General features: G+C 40.7%; 1 protein-coding gene across 2 annotated transcripts in view; it reads left to right on the forward strand.

Moving 5' to 3' along the window:
• The window catches only part of Shq1 (SHQ1, H/ACA ribonucleoprotein assembly factor), a 109,761-nt gene that overhangs the window by 30,538 nt on the left and 57,175 nt on the right, over positions 1 to 22,048 (forward strand). For both annotated transcript variants that reach the window (XM_048438471.3, XM_048438472.3), the window contains 3 exons: positions 3,798 to 3,952; positions 6,143 to 6,196; positions 7,898 to 8,021. In XM_048438471.3, coding sequence (XP_048294428.3) covers positions 3,798 to 3,952; positions 6,143 to 6,196; positions 7,898 to 8,021 — 333 coding nt within the window. The remainder of the gene's footprint in view (positions 1 to 3,797; positions 3,953 to 6,142; positions 6,197 to 7,897; positions 8,022 to 22,048) is intronic.

A 22,048-nucleotide genomic window follows, 5' to 3' on the forward strand; every position in this document is an offset into this window, starting at 1 on the left:
AAACTATAAGCTCAATTAAATGCTTTTTGTTTTGTTTTGGTTTGGTTTGGTTTGGATTTTTGAGACTGGGTTTCTCTGTAGCTTTGGAGCCTGTCCTGGAACTAGTGCTTGTAGACCAGGCTAGCCCCAAACTCACAGATATCCGCCTGCCTCTGCCTTCTGAATGCTGGGGTTAAAGATGTGTGCCACCACCACCTGAATAAATGTTTTTATAAATTGTCTTGGTCTTGGTGTTTTGTCACAGCAATAGAACCCAAGAGAGAGAGAGAGAGAGAGATATCTTGCCAGCAGCAAGTCTGGAGAAACAGAGCCATCTAAGCCCTTTGTCACTATACAGGGACCTATAGGATTTGGAGTTTGTCCTGCTGGGTTTCAGCCTTGCTTTGGTCTGATAATTCTCGCTGCCCCCATTTCCTCCTTTTTGGGATGGTAATGCATGTTCTATGCTATTATATGTTGGAAGTACATAATTTGCTTTTTGATTTTATAGGATTTACAAGTAAAGGATTGCCTTGAGCTCAGAAGAAAGAGCCTTTTGACTTTCAAATATTTTCATTGTTGAGACTGTGAAAGACTATGGGAGCTTTTGAAGTTGGGCTAAATGTATTTTGTTCTTGGGTATGGCCATTACTGTAGATGATTTAAATAAGAAATATCCCCTGTAGGCTTGAGTGTATGACTTGGTTCCTACTTGATGGAGTTGTTTGGGGGAGATTTAAGTGCGGCCTTGCTGAAGGAGTACCTAGGGGGAGGCTTTTAAATTTTACAACCTTATTCCACTTCTAGTTGTCTCTCTTTGCTTGGTGCTTGTGGTTGAAATTGTCCTTTTCTATTGCTATGCTTGCCCCCACTTGCTGCCATACCTCCACCTCCCTGCCATGATTGACTCTTACCCTCTAGAACCATAAGCCAAATAAACTCTTCCTTCTGAAAGTTACTTTGGTTGTAATAGTTCATGATAGCAACAAAAAGTAACTAATGAAGCCACTTTTGCTGACAAGAACTAGAACTGAACTGTTGGTGTTTCTGGCGGTTATTCTTTCTGATCATGCTTTTGACTGTATAGTATTGAGGACTACTAGTGTTAACGTGAGAGAGAATAGAAAATACATTGCATGACTGTTGTGTAACTGTAGAGTGACTTCATGACGGGACTGTGCTTGCCGTGCTCATGGAAGCTCACTGACTTTGGATCCCCAGCACCAATATACAATGCTGGTGAGTGTGGTAACTTATCTACAGTCCTAGAAATAGAGACGGGATCCCCAGAGCAAGCTGGCTAGCTACACTAGCAGAATTGGTGAGCTCCAGGCTCACCAAGAGGAAAGTATGAAGGAAATTGCCTGATGCCAACCATCTGGCCTCCACATACATGCACACACAAATGCACTCACACACATACAAACACATATTTCCATATACCATAGAGTAGACACATGCACACACAGATTTTTTTTTAAAGACTTGGTATTAAGAGACACATGGTAGATTGCCTAAATTGTAAGCATCAAAGGAAACTAAGAAACTGAAGTCTCATATTTGCTTGTCTTCATGTAAATAAAGCATTTTGTTGTATCATTAACATTTAAGCATTTCAAAGTTGGTGGTTCAGTGTAGTGGGATATACTTCATGTATGATTTAGGAGTTGGAAAAAACATTAACCAAGGATGTAAATCCAGAATCTGTTTTTTCTTTTCTTTATTTTTTTTTTAGGACTGTTTGAAATTATATTGAAAACAGTCTCTGTGGCAAAAGGTATCCCAAAATCAGCAGATTTGGAATTTGGTTGGAATTTGTATTTAATATGTTTATTATTGCACGTGTTATTGCGTGCGTGTGTGAGCGCGTGCGTGTGTGTGTCTGTATATTCCATGGCTCATGTGTGGAGGTTAGAGAACAACTTTGTGGAGTTGTTTTTCTTCCCCCTTTATTGAGTTCTTGGAAACAAATTCGGGTTGTCCTTGACCATGATTGGCATGTGTTGTTTTTTTTACCTAATGAGCTGTCTTGCTGACCCAGGGATTTATATTTATAATTCACAAAAAGTTTTTAAAAATTTTATAGGCCAAGCTGTTTAATAGGAAAAATTGGACAGAATACTTTTTGATGGGCAATTCACAGAGCAAACCCAGTTTGCCAACACAACTAGGAAATAATGCCATCTGTTTAGCAGAGTAGCATTAACTGTAGTACCCATCCGTTAGTTAGTGAGTCACAGTTAAGTTTCTTGCTGTAGAACTATACTGTGTTGTTGCTGTCTCCATATATTAGAGCTCATGTCTGGCTCTGATGGGTCCTCTGCTTGGGGTCTTGCAAGACTGTGGTTGCTCAGATATGACTAGCCTGTGGGATGAGAGCTATGAGTGCAGCCCAACATAAAATCATAAACTACATAAACTTAATATTATGAAACTTTTTACTGCTCTGTTTTGTAACTAGATTGTGGACATGGTTATCATCATGACATGACAACATCTTTTTGTAAGGTTAAAAAGTTGGACATAGAATGTGGGATTCCCCTCTGTATGCTGTGAATACCATTGGTCAATGAATAAAGCTACTTTGGCCTATTGCAGTGCAGAATAGGGCAAGCAGGAATTCTAAGCAGATAGAGGAAGGGAAGAGGAGGTGGAGTCAAAGAGAAGCCATGTAGCTGCCAAAGGAGAAAAATGCTCGCTGGAGCCTATTGGAACTTTGCCGGTAGGCCACGACCTCGTAGTGATGCACAGATTAATAGAGATGGCTTAATTTAAGATGTAAGAGCTAGCTAGAAATATACATAAGCTAATATGCCAAGCAGTGTTTTAATTAATACAGTTTCTGTGTGATTATTTTGGGTCCAGGCGGCCAGGAAATAAACAAGTGGTCTCAGTCTACAGACAGACTTACTAGCCAAATATGCCCATCTCTTTTTAAAAGTGGATATTGGTTGCTACATACCTTTCTCCAGGCTCATATTATTATTGACCGAATTCTCTTCCTTCGATTTGCAAAGCCGTGGCCCCGTTTTCTTGCCAGCCTTTAAACAGGGCAATCTTCAGATTGTGAAGGTCCCAGAAGTACCCATAGCCTTTTCACAGGCCCTCTCACACCAGGAATATCCTGACTCTACTCTTAACAGTAATGGAATGTGAGCGTGGCGACGACTGTCCTGCCTTCTTTGTCACATTCTATTGGACAGAAGCAAGTGACAAGATCTAGTGTACAAAGGGAATTCTCCATACCACAGTCATTTAAATCCGTTAAACTGGAAAGAAATGGGAAAAGTGCTGCTAAGTTTATTGCCAGGCAGGGTGGGAAGTATGTGTGGGAAGGTGTGCTGGCTAATTTTATGTCAACTTGACACAAGCTAGAGTCATTTTGGAAGATGGAACCTCAAATGACAGAAAGACCCCACTAGATTGATCAGGCGGCTTATAGTCTTTAATGACTGTTCCTGTGTGTAGCCTTCTGCATACACACACACACACACACACACACACACACACACACACACGTATGCATAATTTAAAATAATAAGAATAAAACTTAGGAAAAAGATTTGTGAAGTCAGAAACTACTATTGAATTGAATTTCCTGTAGAAAGGAAAGGTGTGGAAGGTTTGAACAGATGCATGACTCTTAATAAAGCTTGAAAAGCCTCCTTTAAGAAATTGCCTTATATGTAGAGTTATGGGTAAATAACTTTGATTTTGCTTTCTATATTTGTAATTCCAGTTTTGGCAAATCTTCTGCACTGGGTGTTTTATGAACCTGAATGGCAACATTTAATTTTCAGAGCTGTGTTTTCTTTCAGTGTCTTTTTCAGATGAGGAAAAATATCAGCTACGAAAATTTGTGAATAAGTCTTACCTGCTGGACAAGACAGCTCACCGTCAAGTGTACTACAGTTTAGTTGACATCCTTCTGGCCTATTGCTATGAAGTGCGTGTCACTGAAGGAGAGCACAATGTAAGTCTGTGTGTTTGTCATTGTAGACCACTGTGTTAGCTCATGGGAGCTAGGGCTTAGCAACCTGTTGAGAGCAGAGCCTGTTGTGATAGATGACTTAGGGGCTGTCCCAGCAGAAGTAATTGTGGTCTTGTCTCTTCTCTCTTGGCAGTAGATCTACTAGATAGATAGCAGAGCAGGGAAGTGTAAGGAAATAAAGCCAAGGGTAGAAAGGAAGGCCTCGTCACTTGACACTAGAGAATAGCAAAAGAGCCAAGTACCACACTTGTGTTTTCCTCTAAGCTTCATTTATCACATGCAGAGTAAAGCCTTTTGCAGAAAAGAATCTTAGCATACAGAGTGTGTACTTAAAATGATTTGTATGTCAGTCCCAGTTTTTCAAATCTTGAGTCACATTTCTTTTTGTTATTTAAAAGAATCATCTCAGGCCGAGGCAAGAGGTTTGAGAGATCAAAGCCAGCCTGAGCTGTAAATGGAGACCCTACTTTCATCTTTTGTTCATCTTTGTATTGTATACTGAAGAAACCATGTGTCATGTCATTATTTTATTTTTTTATTATTTTTTAACTTTATTTTATGTGCAATGGTGTGACGGTGTCAAATTGCCCAGGGACTGGATTTACACACACTTAAGAGCTGCCATGTAGGGTGCTGGGAATTGAACGTGGGTCTCTGGAAGAGCAGTCAGTGCTCATAACCACTGAACCATCTTTCCAGCCCCATGTCATTATTTTAAAGACTGCGTATTCAATCACCAGTGCATCCAGTATTTGACTTAATAAAGAGATAAATGCTGGAAAACCAAAGTCTTTCTAGGTAGTGTGGCCTCACTATTTATAGTTACTTGTGCTCAGAATTTTGGCCTTGTCATATGCTTTCCTTTTTCCTTTTGATTATACAGATAATTTATATCACTAGGATTTCCCATAACTCCAGTAGTTAGTAATAACCAAGGTACAAGATGATTTATCTGGTTTTCTTTCACTGTGCATGTGTGTGTGTGTGTGTGTGTGTGTGTGTGTGTGTGTGTGTATACACTGTGATTTAATTTACCTCACACAGCATCTTACTGTCAATAGTAGTTTGAGATGCCATTTTTTTGTTGTCATGATTCTGAAAATTTCTGAAGTGACTATTGCAGTCTGCATGTGATCTAAGTGAATAATCTTGGGGTTATCAAGAATGTAATTATCTGGAACTACTTTATTTTCAAGTCTTTTTAATTTATTTTCATTTTTTGTGCATTACTGTTTTGCTATGGGCCTTGGGTCCCCTGGAACTAGAATTACAGACTGTTGTGAGCTGCTGTATGGATGTTGAGAATTGAACCCAGGTTCTCTCGAAGAGCAGTCAGTGCTCTTAACCACAGAGCCATCTCTCCAGCCCCTCAAGTCATTTTTAAAGACATTCTAAGTGGATAAAATGCTTACTTAGACAAAAAATAAAAATAAAATAAAGGCTCATCATTTTATGTTATTGAGTCTTTTACATTTTTGAAAGATTTTAAATTTTGTGTTTTTGAGGTTTTACCTGCACATATGTATGTTGCACCATGTTTGTGCTTGTGGAGGTCAGAAAAGGGCATTAAATACCCTGGAACTGGAGTTATGAATGGTTGTGCGCCACCAAGTAGAAGCTGTAAAATGAACCCAGGCCCTGTACAAGAGCAACTAGTACTCTGGACTACGGAGCCCTTCCTCTAGCCCCACATACTAAATCTTGATGAAAGTGTTACACTTGATAAAATTTGCCAATTTTTCTTTTATTTGCATGTTTAAAATCATGAAGTCTTACAACTTTCCAAACCTTTGGACTACTGTTAATCTCACATGCATTTTCTGAAAGGCAGTTTCTATGGGGTTTTCAGGTACCCAGCAACAATTCAACAGTGAATGACTTAGTAGAGAAAGAAACAGCAAACATTTTGCTCCAGTTTTGTCTGTGTGCCCCTGCTTATTTGTTTGTACATTCCGATGCTCTCATTAATGAAGTGATTAATTCCTCAAAATTCCAAGCACAATGAACAGAGGCATCTTCTATTCGTCTCTGCATCAGTACAGTTATTTTTCTTCATTCATAAATACGTCGTTTTTGCCTGGGTTAGGATAACTCATGTACTAGTTCCAGTGAATGTATTTGTTTCATTTTCAAATGACTTTTGACGGTGACACTGCTTTCTTCAACACGAAGGTCGAGTCTGCATGGACTGTCAGAAAGCTGAGCCCAACTCTCTGCTGGTTTGAGGTATGAGTTCTACTTGAAATTGTTTACGCTTTTGTTGTTCATAAAGTTACTTTTTCTGTTATTCATTTTGGTTAGTTCAATTTTTTTGTTGCTTAAAATTTTTTCTTAATATTTTTAAATTGGGAGCTTTATTACACTTTTTAAAAATTAAACTTGTTACTGGGCAGTGGTGACACATGCCTTTAATTCCAGCACTTGGGAGGCAGATGCAGGTGGATCTCTGTGAGTTTGAGGCCAACCTGGCGTACAAGAACTAGTTCCAGGACAGGCACCAAGGCTACAGAGAAACCGTTGTCTTGAAAAACCAAAAATGAATAAATAAATGAAATGAAATAAAAATGAACTTGTTGGAATAGTCAATTAGGTAAGCATTTTAGAAATTGTGAAGGAAAATAATATGTGGAGGAACTTTGAGGATACTATGGGTTGTTGAGAAAATGTGGATAGAGCTGTAGGTATGTTAGTAAAATGGGGCGCAGAGTTCAAAAATAGAAAACAAACCTAGATGATAATGGACTACCAGAGTCACGTGGAGTGTCTTATATCTCTTATTTATCTTGTTCTTCAGTGACCTTACTGAACAACACTCAGTAAGGTGAGCGTTGCTAAATTTACAGGCAAAGAAACTTAGATCGTACAGTTTAAAACAAACTGTTCTGCATCCTATCTTTGTATGGTTAGAGCTGCTAACGTCTTTTAAAAAACATTAAAATTGGGGGCTGGAGAGATGGCTCAGAGGTTAAGAGCTCTGAGTACTCTTCCAGAGGTCCTGAGTTCAATTTCCAGCAACCACATGGTGGCTTAAAACCATCTGCAATGAGATCTGGTGCCCTCTTCTGGTGTACAAGCATACATCCAGGCAAAATACTGTACACATAATAAATAAATAAATAAATCTTTAAAATAATTAAGATTTTATTTTCACCATTGTTATTTTGCAGGACACTTACCATAGCATGTATGTGAAGGTCAGGGAACAATTTTGTGGAATCAGCTCTTAACCGTCCACCTTTATGTGGGTTCCATGGATTGAACACAGGTTTACAAGGTGTAAACTCCTCTACCCGCGGAGCCTTCCCACTGGCCTGTTGACGTCTTTTAGTGTGACGATAGTTGGTTTTGTTTCTATTTTCTAAAAATTGTTCTGCAGATAAAATTTATTAAAAATTAGTTATCTTTTACATTTCTGAGTTTGGAACAATTTGTCTAACATCATAGTCATACCATCAGTTCAGATAATAGATACTGTAAGTATCTGTACTTACTGTAGAGTGGAGGTTTCTTCATATACTACTTCCTTCTATGAGGAGGTAAGATTTAGTCACATCTCTGAGACAGGTGCCGTAAGAGACTGTTCAGCAGCATTGCCTCCACCTCAGCTGCTAGCTGCTTATAAAGTCAGGAAGTCTGTCCCCATCCCCCTTTACCATCAAGTCCAAACCCATGTCTGGATGCCTATCCCAATTAAGACTCTAAAATGTTCCTGCTACATTTGTGGTCTTTAATCCACATTTGTGATCTCTTGATGCACCGTGAGGAAGTGTGAGTCTGTGACCAAGTGAGGTGTGCAAGAAGAATCTCACTTGTGCCAGTGGTCAGGGGTTCAGGGTTTAATTGGGATTGTTTTTTTTTTTTTTCACTGTGTGATTTTTGTTGTGTATGTGTGTTATGGAAAATACTTACTGAGATGACTCTTCATAGACTTGGACAGACGTTCCTGAAATCCTGGTGTCTTTTGGAAGGAGAGTTTTGTGCTATCCACTTTATCGTCATTTCAAGCTGGTGATGAAAGCCTGCAGAGACACCATAAAGATACTGCAACTAGGTACGGTAGGCTTGCATGTCTAGGCATGAGAAGCAAAGTTTTACTATGTGAAGATGTACTCATGACTTTTACTCTTCTCTGTACATACATAAGTAACAAAAGCAATCAAATTCACTCCCCAGGATATAAAAGATAATGTTACTCTACAGAGATACACAGTCATGCTTACTTTTTTTTTTTTTTTTTTTTCCCTGAGACAGGGTTTCTCTGTAACTTTGGAACCTGTCCTGGAACTATCTCTCATAGGCCAGGCTGGCCTTGAACTCACAGAGATCCACCTGCCACTGCCTTCCGGTGTTGGGATTAAAGGTGTGCGCCACCACTGCCCGGCCATGTTTACCCTTTCTGATGGAGGGGGAATAAATGGACATACACCAGCATCCCAGGTCATGCCACACTGAAGATAGATTGTATTTTCAGTGTTTCGTGGATTCCTGTAACTTGCTAGGCACCGGGGTGGGACTGTGGGTCCAGTAATGATGTTTGATAAATTCTCTCCTCATTGAGCTTTACAACGTTGTCAGAGACTGATAAATAAACCAGCAGCTCCAGTCCAGAGCCACAGCTGCTCTGACTGAGAAGTACAGTGATTGTTTAGGAGGGTACTTGTCACCTCTACTTGAGAAAGCAGGGAGGACTTTCCAAGGAAAAGCATCAATACTCTGAAGACTCTGGACTGATGCTAAATTTAGCATAAAAAGTCAAGTAATTTCTGGCTATAAGAATATGGAAAATTCCAGGCTTCAAAACAGATTCCAGAGTGCCCATACTAACAGCGTTAGAAAAGATTAATTTCCAAGGTAATGATTTTGAAGGGAGCATCATCTATTTGTGTAGATTAGTTCTGGTACATTCATTTAAAGTCACTTTCCGTACTTCTTGGTCTTTCTTTTGTCCTGGCCCTGTGTGGGGCTTGTCTTTCCTTTGCCTTTTTAAAGGTGTTACTGGGGTTTAGTTTTCAGGCTCACATAAAAAGGGAAGAAGTCCATTCCCATGTCCATGAAAAGAGAAGTCTTTATCTATGAGAAGGGACGTCCGTCTCCATCTCCATGAGAAGGGAAGCTTGTTAGGGAAAATCCCATCTTCATTGTTTTGTCCCAAGGGACACCTAGCTTTTCTGTCTTCGGTGTTACCTCTCTTCTCTGGGGGAGGCATGCTTGAAGTAGGTTATAATTGTGAAAATGAATCGAATCATAGTTAACTGAGAGATGCCTTTTCATTCACTGATAGGTTTAGACTAGCAGTATTTTACTTTGAAGGATTGTTGTTTAGGATACATGAGTGAGTATCATTGAGAAATCTATCTCTTTTAACTGTGGGAAACAAACTGCCTTTTTTGGTATGTTATTTTTCTGTTGCTTTCTATCCAAGGTACTTCTTGAATCTCTAAAATTACCTGGAGAAATCAGTCTACTCTAAATGACTAATTGTCAAGCTGGAGCTGTACATCACAATTACTTGCTTTTTGTTGTCTTGCACGATTTTCTGAGCATTGTTCATAGATTTAAGCTTGGAGGCTCTTGTGTTATGGCTTCCAGGAGGAAGCCAGCAAAACTGTAGCAAGCTCTTGTGCACGTTCCCATACACATCCACTCTCGCTCTCATTCATATAAACTATTACTTCTTTCTTTTTATTCTGGGAAGTAATCTGGTATTCTGGAGTTTTATTTGAAAAGTAATCAGTTCTGTGATTGCATAACCCAAAATAAATTTGATTGCCTTGACTTACAGTCTAATCAATTATTCAAACAGTTTTAGTAGGTTAGAGCTGAAATTGAGACTTAACTTTTCATCGTTATCACTCACAAAAAAATAGTCTTATCAGCTATATTTTGTTGGCAGCAGACTTGAAATAACACACTAGAGCCCCTGTTGAAATCAATGTGAGCCGACTCAGCCACAGTGCTGGATTCTGAAACTGACTTAAGTTGTGCTTAGTGCAGAAGCAGAGCTCTGGGTTGTCCTGAACCTGTGCCACTGGATGTGAGGGTGACAAGCTCCGAGTGAGGGTTGTGACCTGTGCGTGCTCAGGTGGATGGCACAGGAATGCCATTACTATCACTGAGGAATCTCATGTTTTGGACACTTCATAAGTTAAGTGGAAATGGCACCAGCTCGGCACTTGGTGTTTTTCAGGAATGAATCTGTATCTACTTAAAATTCAGAACACAGCCCTAGCAGTCACACTTTTATTGTAAAGGTCAGGTAGTGCTTGCATAGCTGAAAGTAATGAATGACTCTTTCCCACAAAGAAATACTGATCTCAGATGGATGAGTTTCCAGAACCAACGTGGGAATGCTTCAGAAGCCACAGAGAATAGCTCATGATAACCAAGATGAGAGTTCTCAAAGAGCCATGAATTTGCTTTATCTGACTTCACAACAAACCGTATCATCCAATACTTGATCATACATTGTATACATCCTGAATATTTAGATTCGTGTCTCTATCTATAAACACTATAAGGTTTTTCTCACTCCACTTCTGCTAGAAGGCTGAACAAGATGCGGTTGGAGGGCAGCAAGCAAGTTCCACCTCTGAGCTCATTCTATGTCCCCATTGCTGTGAATGGAAAGTACACATGGCTTCTATAATATATATCCTATAGGTTTTTCTGTCACTTTAGATTCTATACATGATTTCTCACTAGTCCTAGTTACAAGATGAGTCTAATTTCAGGACTTGAAGTTTTACTTTGTACTTGTGAAGCGGAAACCTTGACTTGTCTGGCTTATGCCTTCCTCATGTTGTGTAGCCAGTAGTGAGTAGGACAGCTGTCGCAGGAAGGGGCCTCTTCCTTTGTTTAATGGGCAAATCACATCTCTAATGCTAAGTTACCATATTGGCATTGCTGCCATGGGAAGTACCCGTTGCCTCCAGATTAGCCCTTGCTGCTCAGTTACCACATTTGCTCTTCCCTGCTTTCTGATGGAATCAGGTGCGAATATCTTGGTTTGTTCCTGTTCCCAGGGAAAGGAAGTTGAACTCTCTGTGGACTTTTTTCAAGTAGCCTTTGGCCCATTTTGTCCTGTGTGAGCCTTAGTGGAAATGGTAATCACACCCTAGCTGACATGAAGTTGCCATTTTCTATGTATTAGCTCCAGGCTCCATTCTTCTCATGCCTTCTCATCTCAGTTCACGGCTAGTGCCATCTAGAAAAGCAGGATTACTGCCACATGTTTGCAGAGGAAAATCAGTCTCTAAAAAACTAAGGGAACAGCCAGCCAGGGTAGATGGCGCAACCTGAACTTGACTCCATGTCTGTCTAACTCAACGTCTAGGCCCTCGTGACTGTTGAATTCATTATAAATGGAGTCTGGCATTGGCCTCAGAATAACCGCACTGATTGTAAGAAATCCACTGTTGCAGTGAGGGGCTAGGTTTCAGGGTGCTCCTGAAACACATTTGCTGCTGGGGCAGTGAGTGTGTGGGGTTCATGATAAGGCCGTTTTGTGTATTATGATTTTTTTTTCATAAAAAGTTGTTTGTCTTTTCTAAGTCTGGACTCTTAACCACTTTATTATGTTTTCTTTTCTTTTTTTTTAAAATTTATTTATTATGTATACCTGCAGACCAGAAGAGGGCACCAAATCTCATTACAGATGGTTGTGAGCCACCTTGTGGTTGCTGGGAATTGAACTCAGGACCTTTGGAAGAGCAGACAAAGCTCTTAACCACTGAGACATCTCTCCAGCCCCTTTATTATGTTTTCTATTTCAATTTAGTCATATTTTGTTTGGGTGGCTGTATGAGAAATTTTAGCTATTAACACATATAAAATTAGAGTTTAGAGGAGCTGGGGTGTAGCTCAGTAGGGAGGCTTGCCTTATCTATGCAGTGTTCAATGTTCTAGGTTCTGTTCCCTGTACCCAGAAAAGAGGTAAGACAAAGCTGTCTGTCTCATTTCTAAGGCTACAGAAACCTATCCTTCTGTAAATACTTGAAGTCTGATGAATGCCAGACAGTATGCAGCCCAAGAAACCTCCTTCATGGGCTGAAGGCCAGTTTCCCATGAGAGGAGTAGCAGCCCTTACATAGAGGTTACTAACAGAGCTCAGGAACAACAGACTTCTCAGACATTACTGTAGACTCAATAGCATGATCAGTGGGAAGAGAGCAATTGCTAGGGCACCAAGTACAGGCCTTTGGACTGACATGATTTTCATTTTTAAGAGATGTAGATGATTATAAATTGAGGCATCTGTGGCAGGGGTATTATATGAACTCAGAATTCTGATGAAACTTTACAAGTGAATTTCTTCTTTTTTAAAATTTATTTTATGTGTATTAGTGTTTTGCCTACATGTATGTCTGTGTGCGGGTGTCAGATCTTGGAATTACAGACAATTGTGAGCTGTCATGTGGGTGCTGTTAATTGAACCCAGGTCCTCTGGAAGAGCAGTCAGTGCTCTTAACTGCTGGACCATCTGTTCAGCCCTGTGAATTTCTTCTTAATATTTAAGTTTTATTTATTTAGAGTCAGTTTAGAAAATATTTGTGTGTGTATATGTGTACATGTACATGCCTGTTTATGTCTGTGTTTTATGCATGCAGGTGTATATATTTTCATATGTGTGGACACATATATATGCTTGTCATATATGTCTGTTTGTAGAGGCCTAATGTTGATGTTGGTTGTCTTCCTTGGTCACACTTCTCTTTACTGAGTCAGTGTCTCTCAATTGTACCCACGGTTCACTGATTCCGGATAGTCTAGGTTGCTTGCTTGCTCTGGGGATCCCTTGTCTTTGCCTCCAGTTGTCGGGATTACAGGTGGCCTCCGTCCTCACACTTGTGCTCTATCCACTGAGCCAGCTCCCCAGTTCTAGAAAATACTTTAGAAAGTTCAATTAAAAGATACATTCCCAAATTAGAATATTATCAGATGAGTTTATTTAGATTGACTAATATGAACACTTCTTAGACCTTTTAATTTTTATTGCTCAGATACATTCTGTGCAACTGTTTTGCAGTCTACTCAGCAAGTGTTTTTTGAGTGCCTCCTATGTCGAGGACCTGCTGAGCTGGCTCCTGAAAATGCGGTAGTCTGGATAGGGGAATGATATACATTACATTTTCCAAAGGGTGTTTAGAAATTTCACTTTTCATTACTGAGGGTTGAACCTAGAGCCTGAAAGTGTGCTATGGTTGAACCATAGCCCTAGTCTGCTCCCAAGATTGTTTGATTTAGTGTTTTGAATTGTGTGTATAATAAGAAGCTCAGAAGTGTAGAGAGTGAAAATCTAAAGCCAGGGAAACTGATTTAAGGCATGTCACCTCCAATAGAAGGGAGTTGCTGCTATATTTGACTTCCATGTCTCAGTTCCGACCATTTTTCTAGCACACTATCAAGTATCTGTTAATTGGTTGATGAGTTTATCTATTAATTGATTTACTCAACAGACAGTTTAAATGAGTACCTACTTGGAAAAGTTCTTCTGGACTAAGGACCCAATAAAAATTAAGAGCAATAGAAAGAAGAATTAGTAGCTTTTCCGATGTTGTTGACCTCCTAGTAGCTACTTGCTTTTAGCAATAGCCAACACTACTTTGACATAGTGGTTGACGATGAGTCCAAAATAGGTTTTGTTAAAAGGGTTCCTTCTTTCATAGAATTGTTCCAGGAGTCATGTGCCAGGGTGGTGGCTTTACATACCATAATGGCACTGGTGGCAAGTTCACCTGAGGCAAGAAATTTTAGGATGAAAACTTTATCCCAAAGTATATGGTCCTGGTAACTTGTCAAAGACAAATGCTGAACAAGCACGAATGTTTCCCATTGTTTCATGTGCACTGTTGAGACTCAGTGGTTCAGTGACTCATATGGTCTTTAGGAAGGTGAAAGAAGGCATCTTGGAAGCCAGCAAGAAGATCCCTATTGCCAGCTGGGGACTGTTCTAATTAATTTGATTTGTATGCATCGTAACCACTAGACCATTCCTTCTGCAGCTCAGGAGAGCACATCCCACTACCTGCTCACAGTATCCTTTGTGCTCTCCTGTGCTTTTTTGCTGTCCTTAGTTTTGGGTTTTGGGTTTTATTTGTTTGGTTTTAGTTTTTGTCAATTTCATAAAAGTTAGAGTTATATGGGAAGGGGAACCTCAGTTGAGAAAATGCCATCAGATTGCGTGTAAGCAAGACTGTGGTGTATTGTCTTGATTGATGTTGAAATGGTCCAGCCCATTGTGGGTCCTGCCTTTCCAGTTTAGGTGGTTGTGAGGTGTGTAAGAACGCAATGAGCAAATCAGGAGGAGCAGGCTTGGTCTCTGCTTCAGTTCCTGCCTCTAGGGTCCTACCTTGAGTTTCTACCCTGAGTTTTCTTCTTGGTGGACTACAAGTTGTAAAAGGAAATAAACCCTTTACTCCCCAAGTTACTTTTAGTCATGGTGATTTTTCACAATAGAAACCTGAGTTACGTATTTTCCTTATTCCTCTTCAAGTCTAGCTTGATTGAAGAGTTAAGTTTATAATTATGAATAAAAACTAAAGTGAGGGGACACAGGCCTTAGCGTCTGTGTCACTCAGTACTGAAGCAAGTACTGTGCACTGGCAGGTACACGGCACAAAGTACTCCCCTTAAAAGAAACATTCAGTTCAACAGAGGAAGACGGGATGATTCACTTGAGGTTGGACAAGTCTTTGTGAAGGTTATATGGTGGTATACTGCCTTCCCATCATCTAGTTCTAGATACAGGTCATCTAAACCCTAATTAAAATCTTACAGGAGCAAGCTTTAGAGCGGGAGTCAACTCCCAGATTGCGGTACTGAGCCAAGAATGCTGGGAAGTATAGGCACTGTGATTGAGCTAACCTGAGCTACTCTTCTTTCTCCCCCCTCAAGCATAGAGGCTTGAAATCCTATCTTTCATTAGAGTGCCAGTTTGTTTCCATCTCTTCAGTGGTTCTATTTTCCAGTTCATGTTAGCCAGCCTCAGAGCATTCGTAGGTTTCTACATCTAGAAGGATGTTGATGTGCAATGGCCGTCAAAGGGAAGAAAACCATGTCCACTTGTTTCCACAGAATCCCTGCCTCTAGTATTCCTGGCACCGCACGCACTAAGTGTTGTTAGCTGTTATAAATGTGTAGATTGTTTTCATGGTAATTTGGAAGTTAAAATTATAAGAAAAGTTCTTTGTTTGCTTAAAATACAGTATCGGGGGCAGCATTCCCCACATCATTTGCATGTTATAATTACCTTCTAGTTACTGTGAATTGCTAATAGTTTAAGGTTATCTTTGTACCAACAGATCACTTTAAATGGTTTTTAATGTTCTGTTCCTTGAAGCTTGGTTGTGTATGTTGCTCACTGGGGGTAATGGCTCTAAATCAGCTGATTTCTTAAATACTTACAGAGAATTCACATCCACATTCTAGTTCTTGAGCTTTTTAGTTAATAGGCTTTGTTAATAGGCATTTCTTAGCTGAGTAATATAGAAAATGAAGAAGTGAGTTATAGTTTTTTTCAAATGTGTGATTTTTAAAAACTTCATAATTAGTTCCCTTTGAGTATCTGTAAAGTCAACCAAACCTATTTTGAAAGTAGAAGTAGCTTTCATTCTGTCTTCTGTAAGAAGATGAAGTTGTATTTATATAAAATGAAGTTGGAGAGAGGAAAACTTTTATTTGACTTGAGGTCCTATTGAAGGTTAATATTGGAACCTAGATGAAATCAAATGAGTCCTTTTATATGACCCCCAGAGAGCATACAAGAATTCTGTTTATGTAACTTAACAGTTTCTTTAAATAAGGAGCTCATCTTTAAATACTAGCAAGTGACAGGCAGGCAGGTGTTGAGCAGAGTCTAGTGTGCTTTCTGTGCAGGGCAGTACACAGACCGATGAAGAGTAGAAGGGTATGCACAGCATGGCCTTAGCCTTTGAAGAGTTTGTTGTCTGACATGAATGAAGGAATAAAAGACAAGACATGTACGCATTTGTAGGATAAGGGGGCTTGTTGACAAATGATAAATGGCCCAGTTGAGAAAGTACTTCACAAGTTTGAAGACCAGAGTTTGGATCTCTAGTACCAACATAAATGCCAGGTGGGCATGGTGGCCTGTTTGTAACCCTAGCTCTTGAGAAGTGAAATTAGGACACCCAGAGTAAACCAGCTAGCTCGCCTAGCTGAGTTGGAGCATTCTGGGTTCAAATGAAAGAACTTGCCTTAGTGTATGAGGCGGAAAGTAGTCAGGAAGACACCTCTGTCCTTTGCGTATATACACACGCACACACACACCATATACACATATGCACCACTTATGCATGTATATGATAAAAAGTGTGTATAAAATGAAATAGAGAAGGTCCCTTAAGAAAATAGCTTAAATGTTGCCAAAATCTATTAAGTGTTGTCGAATCTGTCCTGTTTGGTTCTTAAGTATTTTAAATTTTTTTATCTCATTTATTTATGTAGAAGGGCTATTAAGATAGGCTTTGTGTCATATAACCCAGGCTGACCTTAAACTCTTCATGTAGATAACTACCCTTGGACTGTTGATCAGAACACATTTTAGATATGTGTCACTATGCCTGACTCTCCCTTTATTGTAAGTGATTCAAAATAACAAAAGTAAAGTGATACTTTGAGTCAGGTATGGTGACTCTTAGTCTTGGCACTTAGGAGACTGTACAGGAAAAGATTGCAAATTCCTGCATGTGGAAGACTCTGTCCCATAAGAAAAACAAAATATGTTTTGTGACGTGAAAATTACATTCACTTCATATTTTAGTGTCCATAAATAAAGTTTTGTTGGAACACAATCATGCCCAATCACTTATGTATTTTCTTTGGCTGCTTTTATAATTTAATGACATAGTTGAGTAGTTGCAGCAGAGATTACCCAGCCAACAAAGCTAAAATATCAAATTTTTAGCTCTTCACAGTATATTTACCACCCTTGCCTCGAGTTTACCATGAAGGATTGGAGGCTGAGGTCATGGGCTGCCTCCTATCCCTAACAGCAGTGTGCTGACATCTATCACTTTGCTTGCTAGCCCACCCCGTAGGCAATATGCAACTGATCCATTTGGTTTGCATAGGATCCTCTGCACTAGGGGAAGCAAACTGAGATGCCTAGTTGGCCAAGCAGTAAGCAAATAAGGCAGGGTGTATGAAAACAGGGATGAGGCCTGGGTGAAATGGGCAGATGCATGGTCCATCTGTCACCTGCTGTCACCGTGTTGGATGTAGTCTTGACACTCTGCAGGGCTTTAAAAGAAGTAGAAAGGAAGAATACTGATTGCCAACATTTTTTTAAAAAAAAAATCACCTTGGCACAGTATTCTCCACCATCAAAAGATGCATCTGTGATGGGCTGAGTGGGTTTTCTTTCAGGTGCTGCTTGCAGTAGCTGCTAGCGCTTCCTCCTGAGCACTTGCATTTCCTCTCTCTGGCTTCTTAGAGCTGCTTTCCCAATGCGAAGCTAAAACAGTTCCTAAGGATGTGTCAGAACTTTTGTTATTAAGCAGTATCTGTGGAAGAGTAAAGTATAATAATATCAATTCAAACAGCTAAGTGTTAGTTGGATATGGAAATATGTGACATATTCTGCTGATGAGATGTTAAATCATAATTGTTCTAAAATATTTTTGAAGTTTTTAGTATATGTTCTTAGCTTGTCCATTTTTTACTTAATATGTAATTTTTTTAAAGAGTTCTACGTGGAATTTGAGTGTCTTGTTCTTAACTGTCTAAATGAGTGAGAATCAGTTACGCAACCATCAAGTGATTTTGATGACATCTGACTATGTGCTTAGAGATTGAAAGACCTGACACTTTGACAGTCTCTGATTAAGGGTTGTAAGAACCGAAAAGGCTAAAAGCAGCCTTGGTTTTGTAATGGTGCAGAGAGGAAAGAATATTGGTACATCTGAGTTTCAGGTAGTAGATGTAATAAGAGAAATTGGGAACAAGTTGTATGTTATTGGGTGACTTTTTCCAGGGAGACACTGACAACAGACCAAAGAAACAGTTCTACCCAAGACTAGTTTAGTGGATCAGTGACATTATTGGAGTCACTTAGACTCCATCATGGGGAGGGGCTACTTACTTGAGCATGGGTGAATAGAGACTGTTTAGTAATAAACAGCAGCAGCTGCTTCCCCACTGGAGTCCAGCCATAGGCCTTTGCTGTGGTTTACAATGCCAGACATGAGTTCCCTCCTATGGAGAGGGCGTTAAATCCAATCAGCAAGCAGTTAATGGCACCTATAACAGTCATACCACTATTGTTCAGTGGACACATCTTACTGGGTATGTGGGTAGCATATCATGCAGCGTCCTTAACCAAACAGGACTGTTGGTGACAGTTCTGCCCATGCAGCCTGCATTGTATCTTCTAGCGCTGTGAAAACCAGCCAGCCCTGCTCCCATATCTGTGGAGGCATTGTGGGGTTGGCAAGAGGCTTGACTATAGAGATGTTCCCAGATGTCCACAGGGATGTCCCCAGCTAGGACCCTGGGCAGTGGAGGAGAGGGTGCCTGAACTAGCCTTGTCCCGTAGTCAGACTGATGACTATCTTGAATATCACCATAGAACCTTCATCTCATGACAGATGGAGGTAGAGACAGAGACCCACATTGGAGCACTGGACTGAGCTTTCAAGATCCAGTTGAAGAGCAGAAAGAGGGAGAATATGACCAAGGAAGACTGGACCACGAGGGATTGCTCCACCCGATGAGACAGTGTGCCTGAACTAATGGGAGCTCACCCAATCCGGCTGGTCTGGGACTGAACGAGCATGGGATCAAACTGGACCCTCTGAATGTGGCTCACAATTGAGGCAGACTGAGAAGCCAACTTCTCAGCACTGGGATTTGTCTCTACTGCATGTACTGGCTTTTTGGGATCCTATTCTATTTGGATGCATACCTTCCTAAGCCTGGATGGAGGCGGGAGGGCATTGGACTTCCCACAGGGCAGGATACCTCTCTTAGGACTGGAGGGGAAGGGGAGAGGGTGAGTAGGGAATGGGAGGGAAGTGGGAAGAAGAGAGGAAGTGGAAATTTTGATTCCTGTTATTTATAAGATAATAAAAAAGTAAAAAAATAAAATAATTAAAAAAGAAAAACAAAACAAAAGAAAGCCAGCCAGCAAGGTCAGAGTTTCCAGTTCATTTCCAGCCTAACTTCTCCATGTCGTCCTTTGTCCTCATTTTAGTTGTCTGCCTTTTAAACTACGGCTGTCCTAGTCAGCAACTGCAACTCTACCGCTACCAGCAGCCGCTAGGGCTGCAAAAGCCACAGCCTGAAGAAATTTTGTTCCCTCAGGCACCGACTCTTCCAAAACTACTAAGAGAACTTACCTAAATCCCACTAAAGAAATCATGATTCAAAGGTTGAGGTGGAATCTGCTTCCAGAGAGGCTGAATAGCAAGCAGCTCACCTAACTCGCCTCCTGGCCTCTCCTGAGAAGTCCTCATGCTTGTTCTCGCCGCTCTTTATAAGCCTTCTCCACCTGGCTCCTCCCTACTATTTCCTGTCAGCTCGTTGCTAACTCAGCCTCCAGACCACAGGAGAATTTTATTTATTCAAACACATCTTTGCATAATTAAACAAATATTCCAGACATAAAAGTAACATACCTTAAAATAATATTCTACAACACGTGTCCTACTGTCAAAATTTTTTAAAGCAATGAGGGCTTATTATCTAACTGTAGCATGCTGCCAGCAGTTCTGGTAGTTGTGGGGCCTCAGGAACCTCCTCGGCTACCTCATAGAGTGGTAGCCTATCTATCTCTGGCACCAGTAGTGTCATCCACTATTAGGGCTCCTAATGGTGCCTTTCTTCAGACTCTTTAACTCTTATTTTTACTGTTATTCCAGATGTTGCTCAAATCTATAAGACACTCAAGGGATAGTATAGCATTATATAGTTGAGTCTTTTTTGGGGGTGGGGAGATAATCAAACCTTTCAACAGAGGTTGGTAAGGATATTTGAAGGCCACCTTATCCTCTCTAAGCAAGTGCCAGTTTATCTTGAAAGATATTTTAAAAAAAAGAAGTCTTATTAAGATATTGTATAATACAAAATGATCTTATGTACATCAATTGTTTCATCAAAGAACAATGTTGAGGGCTCAGTTAAATACTTACTATGCTGGCATAGGGACCTGAGTTCAGATCCCTAGCATAATGGAAAATTCTGGGCATACCATTGTATTCTTTAGCCCCAGTGCTGAGAGTAGAACCAGGACATGCTGGGTAGCTACTCTAGCTGATCAGTGAACTCTTAATTTCAGTGGGTTGAAAAGTGATTGAGGATAATGTCCAACATTGACCTCTGGCCTAAATTCACTCACAAATGTCTATGTTCTAGCAATTATTTCGTGTGCATGTATACAAGATCAGTGCTGAGTACAGTGGCATGTATGGAAACACTACATGTATGGGGTGCTGCTGCAACTGCTGCTGTGCCTGCCGTGCGTCTCTCTACTCCAGTGTTCTCCGTGGGGCCAGCTTGTACTGCTCAGCCTAGCTCAGCCAAGAGGGAGCAGGGCTTTGCTCTAGCCTGAGGTAGGCACTGGAGTCGACTCCTGGGTTCTGACAGGCTCTGGGCTATCACTATGGTACTTGCGTGTTCGTCAGTCTCTCCTGGCTCTGAAAGAAGGCTCTAGGCTGAGTGAACCGTCACCACTGCCAGTAAACTTTCTTGGCAGGGCAGAGATGCACACAGGTATTCTAGATGTTGAACTGCAACCCCAAGATAAGCTTCTTTTTCACCTGTGTTGCTGTTTCCCCGAGCTGTGCTCAGACTGTAAAGACTTCAGCTCACTAGCATAGCCTTTGCCTTTCTGGTCATTTTCTCCCTAGGAGCTCTGCTCCACAAATCTTGGCACATTTGCCACGATTTGGCTGCCACAGGAGTCGCAACCTGCACAGACTCCTGTCTGCTTTGACCTTTTCCTCCCCTCTCCATTGCTTTTGCTCTTTACACACCTGGCTTACATGCTGTTCGAAGTCATCCAGGTCTGCCGGAGCTTCTCCTACATTGTAAAGGTTTTGTCCCACCTTAGGGCTTAGCAGCATCAGTAGAATGAAGTCCTTGCTGAGTTGGCCTTTTTCCTTCTTCCCACTCCCTTTTCTTCTTTCCTCCCTCACTCTATTTTTCTTTCTTTTGCTATATTTTTAAATATATGTGTCTGTGTGTAGATACATGCATATGAGTACAGGTCCTCATAGAGGCCAGAGGCTTTGGATCCCCTGAGGCAGGAGTTACAGGTGATCATGAGCCCTTAGTGTGGGTGCTGGGAATCTAACTTGTGTCTTCTACAAGAGCAATATGTGCTTCTAACCCCTGAGCTATGTCTCCAGCCTCTCGGCTTCTTCTTAACTCTACTGTGAACAGTCCTGTCAGGTGAACTGGTCATCAAATACTGTTGAACTTACTTTGTTGTGCTTGCCTTTTGTTGTCTTAATGAAATTCATGGAGACCTCAGCCGGTGAAACCAAGGCTTTCTAATGATGCTTGTGCGAGGCCATGGATACTGCTATTGTTTGCGTTGCTTCAGATTATGCAGCCTCTGTCTCAGGGAAAGATAAATAATCATATTACTTAGTATCTTGGTTATTTTTCTATTACTGGTGTTAATAAAACACCAGCCCAAGGCAACTTACAAAAGAAAGCATTTCATTTGGGGTTCACAGTTGCGGGGAGTTAACTTCTGTAACCATTATGACAGGAAACACGGTGGCAAGCAGGCATGGTTCTGGAGCAATACCTGAAAGCTTACAACCTGATCCGTGAACAGGAAGCAGAGAGTGCTAACTGGGAATCATGTGGGTCTTTGAAGCCTCCAAACCCACCCTTACCACTCCCCCAGTGACACACCCTCTCCAACATGGCCACACCTCTTAAGCCTTCTCAAATAGTTCTACCATCTGGGGACCTAGTATTCAAATCTATGAGTCTTTTATCATTCAAACTACCACACTTAGTTTCTCTGTCTTCATGGCACTCAGACTGGTCCCATATGCCCCCCCTTTTCACAACCTCACAAAGCCAGATTGTCAAGGGGTTCTTCAT

Source organism: Myodes glareolus, chromosome 3 (assembly GCF_982192425.1).
Source record: "Myodes glareolus chromosome 3, mMyoGla1.1, whole genome shotgun sequence".
Taxonomy (NCBI): Eukaryota; Metazoa; Chordata; class Mammalia; order Rodentia; family Cricetidae; genus Myodes; species Myodes glareolus.